At 47.7% G+C, this 10,169-nt stretch overlaps 1 protein-coding gene across 1 annotated transcript; it reads right to left on the bottom strand.

Annotated features, from left to right (window-relative positions):
- Positions 1-2,286: 2,286 nt before the first annotated feature.
- On the bottom strand, positions 2,287-6,465 carry DMRT2 (doublesex and mab-3 related transcription factor 2). The gene is made up of 4 exons (XM_068176320.1): positions 6,293-6,465; positions 5,353-5,715; positions 5,176-5,278; positions 2,287-3,610 (listed from the first exon to the last, which is right to left on the bottom strand). Exons 2-4 carry the CDS (start codon positions 5,695-5,697, stop codon positions 2,556-2,558), a joined length of 1,503 nt encoding a protein of 500 aa, XP_068032421.1. The 5' UTR covers positions 5,698-5,715; positions 6,293-6,465; the 3' UTR covers positions 2,287-2,555.
- Between the last annotated feature and the right edge of the window lie 3,704 nt (positions 6,466-10,169).

Raw genomic sequence — 10,169 nt, 5'->3', positions numbered from 1 at the left:
TTCTGCATCACTTGTCCCTCTTCAGTTTTATTCTTCTGTCTCTCTCCTTTTCATTGCTATGACATTACAGCTATTACAGAATAGTAGATGGTGTTGTTACTGTTATTACATTTTATTTTGTTTCAACTATTAAACTGTTCTTATCTCAACCCAAGTTTTAAAGTTTTTTTTTCTGATTCTTCTCTCCACTGTGGAGAGAGTGGGGGAGAGAGTGAGCAGCTGCATGGTGCATACTTGCCAGCTGGGGTTAAACCATGATGTATGTGTATACACAAGTACTAATATATACTTATAAATACAAATTCTTGATATATGTTCAGGGTTTGAATTTTTTCAGTTCAATTTTTTCTTAAAAGGGTCAAGAGGTACCAGTCTGTCAGAGGGCTTTGGTTTTCTTGCCTTTTTTATTAGGAGATGAATAAAGACAAGTGATTGCCTGGAAAAATATTTGAGATGTAAAACTGAACAATGTTAGATGCACATACTGCCATGCAGAAAAAATATTTACATGGGACTAATTCCAGTATCTGATATTGGTTCAGTATATAGATTGTTGAACTTTCTTTCATCTGTGATCCTAGTTTATACCAGCAGCTCAAAAACCAAAACTAATCATATTTTTCAAAACAAAGGAAGTCTTACTTAAGTAAAACTCCTTTCTAACATTTAATGTTCAACAAAGCCAAAGAAGGAAACAGTGGTGAAAGCAAACAAATATGAATTATGAGGAATATCTCTCCATTTATTGCAGGTAAAAGCTGCTTAACTTGGTCTGACTGCTAAACAGATTCACGAGCAGATTCAGCTCAAGCAAGTTAAAACTCCCTCTAATGGCAACTGGATAAAGGACAGGCTTTGAAAAAATTAAAAGCATCTCACTGTATTTTAAACCTATTTTTCACTAAGAAAATGTTGGTATGAATTATTTGAAAAATGAAACTTTATCCAGTGCCCAAGATTCTTTTAAATTACAACTTCTTTTACATTCCTGACAAAGTTTTTATGAGCTTTGTAAGATGTGCTATGTAAAAATTTACACATTATGTAAAATGTGTTTTCTCTAACCTGTCTGTTGCTTTAACAAACTGGCTTAGAAAAGCACTCCGGACAGATGATTCCTCCAGCACACAAAAAGGGTCCTGGTGTTCTGCAATGCCACTCCCAACAGTAACACTAAACACTTAGAGAGATTACTCAGTTACAGAATCTGGAATTCACAGGCAAAACAAGCATTTAACCTGTGCAGAGAGTGTAATAAAATTAGAAAAAATTACATTCTGCTCACAAATACCAAGCAGAAATTGTCCCTAGAAAACCATGAAAATTAAGAACAAACATCAACTCCTTTCAATTGGATGAGGACTGTGTGCAGGATTAAAACGCTAAGGAGGGGAAGTAACTAACTGATTGCCTGTTAACACTAGCTAGATGTGCTGGCAGCAACATATAGGGAAAAAACTTACAAAGTCACCAATTTAGAAGGATTCAACCTCTGTCAAAATGAGATCTAGCAAAGCCTTTTCCCACAACCCTGAGGCAATTTCAGTTCTCAGATAATATCTGTTGGATATTCTCCTTTATTTCTATCTTTTTTTTCTACCCCTACACACAGACACAGGATTAAAAAACTGAGAGGCCATTATTTGATTTCTCGTTAGCAGTAATGATTCTGTGCATCATTTTTACAGCCTGAGGGTAATTTCAATTACAAATTACAATTACATTTTAACTACAAAAAACAAGAATCTCAGGCTTTTGCTGATCAAAAGTGAACTGTTCTCAGAAGGGAAGTATTCAAGGGGGTAGAAAGTTGAAGTGAATTGAACATTAAAAAATATAAAAACTGATTCTAAGAAGCAGACCTTTATTCAGAAACTGAACTACAAAAAATGCTGACTTTTTATCAAAAGCTCCCTGAAGCCATTCCCCTCAAAACCCCAAAAATCTAGTAACTCTCCCACTTTAGTAACTGAAGTTTTATAGAGAGGTGTGGAATAGACTAGTCTTTTGTGCTAGCCTGCACTCCTCCTTCAGAATAAGAAAGGCATACAGAATCTGATCCAAACCTCACTTACATAAATAAGAGGTCTTGTGAATTCACACTAGCCTACATGAACTGTTGTTACCTCTTCTCATAGTTGCTGGAGGTTCAAAGGAGAAATGACTGCTTACCCCAGCAACTTAAGTAGTAAGTACATTTATAATGGCAGATAAAAGAAAAAGTGTATTTTGAAAGTAGGGCATACTTGCCTGCAAGATGCTAGAGACACGACAGAGATCAGTCTATGCTTGTAAGTAAACTCATTTTATTGAATGGTTTGAAGGGTTGCTTAAAATAAAAACACTTTACAGTCTGTACATGCAGTTTCAATTTTAAAAAATTAAATTTTTTTTTCAGAAAACATGCATATTTATGTACATCATTTTGAAATAAAAGAAAGCATTACCATTTACTGCAGAAATTCCTCTTTAAAAATCTTTTAAAATTGCAGGCAGGAGCAATTCTGCAGAAAGCAAAGCTTAGAAAACTTCTCTACTCTAAAGGTAAAGTTCATTCATTCAGACACATTAGTAACAGTAGAAGAAGGTCGTTTAAGGATGGATTCAACTGAAAATGACAGTGGCTCAGTTGTTGAAAGTTTTGTTGTGGCTTGTTTGGCCCCAAAGGAGTCTTTTGCAGATTTGTCTACAGTAAATTTGTATTTTTGATTCTCTTTAAGAGCACACTCCCTGTATTTCTTAGAAGCATCTTCAAAAGTCTCCTTCACAAATGACATTCTTAATTCTGCTGTTGGAGTGTCAGGAAATGTCTGATGGAACAGTGACTGAAAAGCACTGTACTTGAGCGGTGGAGGGGGCTTGGTGCTGTTTTTGCTGATCCTGCTTAATGCCTGTTCCTGAGGAGACAGAGAACCCTTATCAGAAAATTGGGAGAAAGTCCTTTTTGGAGGAGAGAAAGCTGACTTCTCACGAGCTTCCTGATGAAGACACAGTATTTCATTACGTGACTGATGAATGTCTCGTGTTTGAGTCAGAACAAATGAATTTTCCAGTTTTGGAGGCATAATGTGCTCAGTGTTTGGACAGTCCTGACTTTGTGAGACCCTGGCATCGCAACCTGTCCCAGATTTGAGAGCTTGGACAGCAGTAGCATTTAACAGGCATTGCTGGTAGAGGAGAGCATCACTAATGGAGCCACATTTTGGCCACACTAAAAACCTAGAAGACAGGGGATACTGCCTGTAGGTAGTAGCTACACTGACATTTGAAGAAATTAGTTCCATGTTGCTAGGTCCTGAATACTGCATCGTTAGGTCAAGGCAGGTTGGTAAAAAATTGGAAAATTCCTTGTTTGGATTATCAGCTTGAGTAGTGTTGAAGGTGGTTTTATACGAATTGTATTCAGCTCCACGCGCCATACGGTTAGGGAGAAAAAGGGCAGCTGCTTGTGTAGCTTCCATCATATCTCTCTCTTTATACTCTCTCTCTAGCATAATGTTCTCCAACTCCTTATCAGCAAAAGCCCGTCTCTTTCTCATCCTGTCACTTACAGGAGGTGGCAAGGGTGAGTTGCCTCCCAGGTAAGAGTCTGTTGGAATAGGACGGTAACCTAAAACAACAAAGCAGCATTAGGAATTAAGCCACTTAAAGTTGTGTTTGTAAAACAGCTTCATGAGCCAGTCCCACCAAGCACTGTGCTGTTGCCACAGACCCTGGTCACCATCAGCTCCTACAGAAGTCACCATGACACAGAGGCTTAGTGATCAGGCACATTCAGTTCCTCAGTGCAGATGAGCAAGCCCTTCTTTTTTGACATGCTTAGTATCCATCAAAGCTAGCTGATTAGTAGCTTTTAAAAAAGCAATTCCAGACAAACAGATTGAGGAGGGAGAAGGAAAAAAAAAAAAAAAAAAAAAAAAAAGCAAAGCCCTACTGTGTATTATGATTGGTATTCCATCATGAGGCTTAAGGAGAGAGATAACCATTCACTTTTAACACATATGGAAAGCGTTCAAATATTTTATTTCTTATGAACTAGAACTTCAATAAACCATAGAAATTCAGTGTCCAGTGCATTCAATTACCAAGCTACCTGGCTTAATTTAATATAACAGGATCCAATCCTGTTTGCTCTACCCAGACAAGTAATTCCATTGAATTATTGGAAGTATTTACATGAGTCAGGAGAACAGGATTTTACCTATTTTCACCCCCATTCCCCTCATACACGTTTCCCCTTTTCCAAGGAAGATACCTATATCTACAGCTGGTGTCTTTTCTATTTTCTAAAGATGAATCACTATGTACACATTGCTAGAGATGGTAGAAAATCCCAAGGAGAACTAGGAGAAAAGAAAACGACAGTTATGATAAATTAGAGGAAAGAATACAGAAGAGTTTTCAAAAAAATTAACTGTTGATGTAAATTAGAGGTTTCTAAAAGGTCTAAATATTAATTGAGCTTGAACAGACAAAGAAAAGAGCTTTCTATTTCAGAAAAAAAATTGAATTGAGAAGTACAATGATTTATAGGGATATGGTTTGGAAAGTAATTAAACCAAACATAGGAATAAATACGTGCACAGTCCCAAACGGGTGTGGGGGAAGAAATACACCCTTTCACTAAAATAGCAATCTTTAAAAGATAATTCTTCTACGGTTAATATTTTCGACAGTGAAAAAAATTAAGCACCTTATTTTGCAGATCTTATTATTGATAATGTCGCAAACGGTACTGCTGTGTTAGGCATTCAGATAAAAGGAAAAAAATAATGTTTACTCTTTTGCTGATTAAAATACCAGATAATAAAGTACCCTGTGAATAAATTACCCTGCACTGCAAAACGCTGCTGGGTAGTCATGTAAAAAGACTGCCAGCTTGTAACAGTAACTCTCAAATTTCAAACTACCGTTGCTAGCATTTCAGGCATTATTTTGGGCAGAGGGGGCAAGGAACTGTAATTCTGCTACATCGATTCCAACCTCTAACGGCAGTAGCCCCCGTCGCCCGGCCCTGGTAGCGGGGTGCGCTTTAACGCCTATTTTGGGAGAGAATGCTGCATTTCACGCCTCGAACGGGAGGTGCGGGTCTTTCTGGGGCACAGCGGGGTTTCCACCCTGCCAGCCGTGCTGCAGGGCTGAAGGAAGCCGTGGAGAGGCAGGGGATGCTCTTACCTTCCAGGATGCTCTTCGCCAAGAGGCTGGGCGTTCGGACGTGCCTCTGGTAGACGACTTTGCGCTCCAGACTTGCCTGCTTCCCCGTCAGCCCCTTCTTGTCCTAAGAGAGCGATCGGATGGCGCCGTCAGACCAGGGCCGCCCGTCCCGTCCCGTCCCGTCCCGTGCCCCCTCACCTCGGTGGCCTGTTGCCGTCGGAGCGCCACCTGGGCGGCCATGACGCGTTGCCGCTCCACCACCAGCAGGCAGTTGGCGCACTGGCAGTCGCGCCAGCGGCAGAACCGCTTGTGTCCCTTCAGGCACGACACCACGCCGTGGTTGCGGCACCGGGCGCACTTGGGCGTGCGGCTCAGCTTCCGTGGTTCGCCCCGTCGCGGGGCCGCCGCCGCCTCCTCGCCTTCCTCCTCCTCTTCCTCCTCTGGGCCGGTGCTGCCGCGCGGAGCGCCGGGTGCCTCGTCCGGCTCCCCTTCCAGGCTCTCCACGTCGATCTCCCAGTCGGCGCCAGCGCGTTCCTCAGCCATAGCTCCTCAGTAGCACAGCTGCAAGAGAGGGGTCAGGCCTCCAGCCCTCGCGGCGGAACGGCAGCCGGAGCACGCCCGGCTTCCGAGGTGCCCGCCTGCACCCGGCCGAGATGCGTCCCAGTCGGGAAATCACGGCAGAGCCCGCCTGGGATATCATTTCTCCCCTTAACGTCCACTCGGGTCTCTTGCGCACGACCCGCGCGAGGCCCACGACAGACATCTCCCTCTTCCCCCTCCTTCCCTCCCAGCGCGGCTTGCGGGGAACTCTTGAGAGCCCGCCGCAGGCAGGAGCGCGTCTCCTGCAGCGAAGGATGCGGGAGGACCCGTCCCAGGGAAATGCCTCGCGCTGCAGCGCTGCGGCTCTGTCCGGTCTTAACAGGGTCCTGCTTATTACAGGATCCTGAGAACCCTCCTGCTAGCTGCGTTCAAACTTGGGATACAGGCAGAGGCCAGCTAAACTTCACACATCGCCGCTGTCCGCTCCAGCAACCAAAGGTAGTATGAGCTCCTAGAGCTCTCTGCGGAAGTTACATCTTCCGACCCCCACCAGCTCCCACAGGATCTCTCTGTCCTTGCTTCTGCACACTGCACTTACCAAAGGCAGGTGGTTCAGGAAGCACGCAGCCCCTCAGCTCCTCGCAGTTCGCAAGGGCCGGTACCCCAGACAGGCAGGAGACAAGAAACTCCCGATCCCCGCACCTGGGGCTTAAGGCTCCCCGACAGCCGGGACGCTGCGCCGTCGGGGGGATGGCTGCGCGGCGGTGCGGTGCGGTGCGGTGCGGTGCGGTGCGGTGCGGTGCGGTGCGGTGCGGTGCGGTGCGGTGCGGTGCGGTGCGGGTCTGTGGGTGCGCGCTGGCCGCACCGGCGCCAGGGAGGGCACCGAGCTGAGCCTGCCCCGCCGCCCGCCGCGATATCAGCGCCCGCCGCCGCCGCCCGCGCCGCCCATTGGGCGCTCGCCCCGCAGCCGCCGCTCCGATTGGCCCGCGCGGCCGAAGCCCCGCCCCCGACGCCGGTGCCCGCCGGCCGCTCGTGGGTGCGGGCGGGCGCGGAGCGAAACGGGAGTGGGCGATGAGCTGGTGAGCTTTCATTGCGGGGCGACAAAAGGAGTGGGAGAGGAAAGGGAGGGAGAAAAGACGGTAGTGCTCGTGATGGTGACAGCTAAGAAACCCGCTCCGCAGGCGAGCGGCGTCCCTCTACCCGAGGAGCGGGCCGGGGCCGAGGGTTTAAAAGCCTCAGCCACCGCGTTTTTCGTTTGCGGTCGTTCCCGTTGCTTGACCCGCTAGTGGAAAGTACGCGTAGTAATGGACTTTTTTTCCGAGTCTGAAAATGCGGCGGGATCCTTTCCCTTCGGGAATTTAGGCAATGTCTCTATTTTCTAGTATTCCCTTCCTTCAGAGGGAACGTTTTCCACCGACCACGGAGGTTTTTCCCCTAAGTAACTTTATTTCCCCTAAGTAACTTTATTCCTGCCCTTCCCTGACAGAGGCTGCTCTTTGGGAGCTGGGTAATGTCCTTTGTCTCCCCAGTCACAGAGCGATCGAAATTGTGACCCACAAAATTTCAGTCGAGAAACGGAGAGGCTAGAGCTCCGTGCTTGCGCCAGTGAAAATAGGATTTCCCCAAGAGGCAGAAATGGACAGAATACACCTCGGCCGCGTTCAGCACCGAGCAGGGGAAATACTGGTGAATTTAACCTGATTTTGCCAAGAAAGAAAAATATTAAAGGCATGTGGGAGAACATTAGTTTCCCACTAATGTGTTCTGATCGAAATCTAACTATATGCAGAACCTATGGCCGAAACTAGTTTCCTAAAAAGGGGAGATATTTTGCTTTTTCCCTAAGAAGAGCGTGTTTGTAATAAATACTGAGAGTATTCGTGTATATAATAAACACGGGCATCTACTCACGGTAAGCACACGGACCAGCTGCCGACCACTGGTTCGGCACGGAAAAACCCTGCCCTTACAGGCCTTCGGGACAAAGGCCACCGGGCGAGTGGCGCAGGCGGGCAGCTCAGGCGGGCAGCTGTGGGAGCCGGCGGGGGCCCGGCGCCCGAGGCTCCGAGCTCCGCTGCAGCACAGACAGGGCACCAACCCTCCGCTTCGCCCCGTGGGCTGCGGGCACCCGCGAGGAAGGAGGGAGGGTTTGTTCCCGGGGAGGTTTGTCCTCCCCGGGCGGCATCGTCGGGAGAGCGGGGAGAAGGAAGCGCATCCCCCGACGGCAGGTATTATTCATCTCAAAAGAAAGCCCGGCTACTGTTTGACTTGCAGGCATGACTAAAAGGCAAATACCCAAGGAATTCCACTTTCCCCCTTGGGGTCCTTCTTAAAAGGCACAAGCATGACAAAGGACCTGCTAGGTTAGGAAACAGAAGTCTTCTTTGTCTGTAAACCGATACCAAATTACAAAGTACGATTCTGCGGTCCGCTGGAGTAAATTACAAAACAGTTCGCCTCCTGTTTACTTTATCCACGGGGAGCTGTGAAACCCAGCCACGATTTTAAAGCGTGTTTGTATAACTTTCTTCTGCTCCTGTTGTTTGCGCTCGGCTCCGCAGCGCTTTTGAGCTCCCCTCCAGCCACTCCTCTCTCTCCCGTCTGGAAGAAGAGGTGTCAGTGCCGTCCTCCGGCGGGACGTACCCGCGGGAGAAGGCGGAAAGTGATCTAAGGCACTGCCTCTCCTACTCAGTCCTCCTCTTTGGTTCATGGTGTCAGCCATGCCCGCTGTGAGCTGACATGGGCAGATGCGGCGCCGTGCCGTGCTGGGAAAGGTGCCGATTTCCACGCAGGGGAGCCTTTGAAGCCCGCGATGTGCAGCTGTGCATATACCTGCCCCGCACAGCCTTTCCAGCACAACTCCCCGCCGTTGCGTCAGCCCTGGTGCCTGCGGGGTCCGGGGTCGAGACCCGCGGCCAGGGTGCTGAGGTGCTCCGGGACTCCACCAGAGCCTCCGCCGCGCACCCTCGCCCTTGCCTATCCGCTCCCCGTGCGTTGCCGTCGGGGTTCCCCCCGGAGCTGCGCTGCCCAAGGCGAGGTGGGGCTGTGCCAGACCCTAACGAGGGCCGGGGATGGGTCCGCAAGCCTCGCAGGCGGCGGCGGGGGCTATACTTCTTGCGGCAGCGCCCTTCCTGAGGAGCACGCTCGCCTCTCCCGAAGGCAATCGGCCCCGGAGCGCCCAGCGCTCCGTCCTGCTTTGCATCATGTCTCTGCGGGCAGGTGCAGGGGCAAGTGCCGCAGTCCCCCGCGCCTGGCCTCCCCAGCCCTCCCTTCCCCCGGGGAGATTTATTAGCGAGGTTAGGGCAGGCTAACCAAACGGCAACTCCGGGCGCAGTTTCTCCGGAGGAATGCTTTGATCCTACCCTCTCTCCGCGCCGTCGAGGGCAGTTGCAATGACAAACGCAGGCGATCGCAGCCGCTTGTTAGGTCAGAGATGTTACCGTTTAATCTGAAACAAATTGCCCTTGCCCGCGCTCCGCCCCTCGGCCCCTTCTCTGGCCTCTCCAGGTCCCGGTGCTAGGGCGGGGCTCCCGCCGTGCCTGTGCAGGCCGCTCCCTGGTCCAGACCAGGATCGGGCCCGGACAGAAGCGGTTCTTCTCGCGCGTTACCATGTATTTGCTACAGCGAAGATGCTGACACTTCGCGGGTGATCTCAACTGTAGTAGGGGAGTACATAGGGGAATAGGGGATAGGGGAAAAGATTAAAAAAAAAAAAAAAAAAACCACGAAGATATCACATTTTCCCGTGTTATCTAATCGGTACAAGCCACCATTTCTTTTACAGGTTTCTTTTTTCATTAAAATGCGGATTTTATATATATGTATATAAGACTCCATCTGTCTCTTGTAAATAGCACTTAAGTAAACCCTAGCACTAAAATAAACCTGGGTAAGATTTTTATTAATGACATAGACCTTTCTAAACTGATTGTATGTTTTAAATAAGTTTAACTGATTGAACTTTTTAAATAAGCACGCTTTTCAGTTTGGATATGGGTTCTCTGGGGCTTCGTGGGTTTTTTGTTTTGTTTTAAACTACCATTTAATTTCTGCCTAACAGATGTGTAGGTACAGAGTCAGAGGATGGATTCTCTGTTATTCTTATATGCCATTCAAATAAATATAATAAATACATATTATAAGAAGGTAAGAAATGTTGAGGTAATGTATTCTCTATAGCATGATATGGAAGAAAATTTTATTGAACATGACAGTAATACCACTGTTTGTTTGCCTTTGTTTGCTTTGGCAAGGAGGGCAAGGGTTAGCCTCTTTATAGGAAGACTTGCTTATCGTACCAGGATAATCTTCTGTCCTACTAAACTGGAATGATATAAAAAGCAGTTCAGGTGAACAGAGCAGAACTGCCACTTCTGACACAGCTAGTGAAAGTCTGGCAGTCAGTCCAGAGTCTTCAACGGAAGGATTCACATGGACATAGACAGCTTTGGATTCAGCATGGGGTACCACAGAGT

Source organism: Anomalospiza imberbis, chromosome Z (assembly GCF_031753505.1).
Source record: "Anomalospiza imberbis isolate Cuckoo-Finch-1a 21T00152 chromosome Z, ASM3175350v1, whole genome shotgun sequence".
Taxonomy (NCBI): Eukaryota; Metazoa; Chordata; class Aves; order Passeriformes; family Viduidae; genus Anomalospiza; species Anomalospiza imberbis.
Note: the sequence above shows the minus strand (reverse complement) of the source record. Positions and strands in the feature narration are given on the sequence as shown.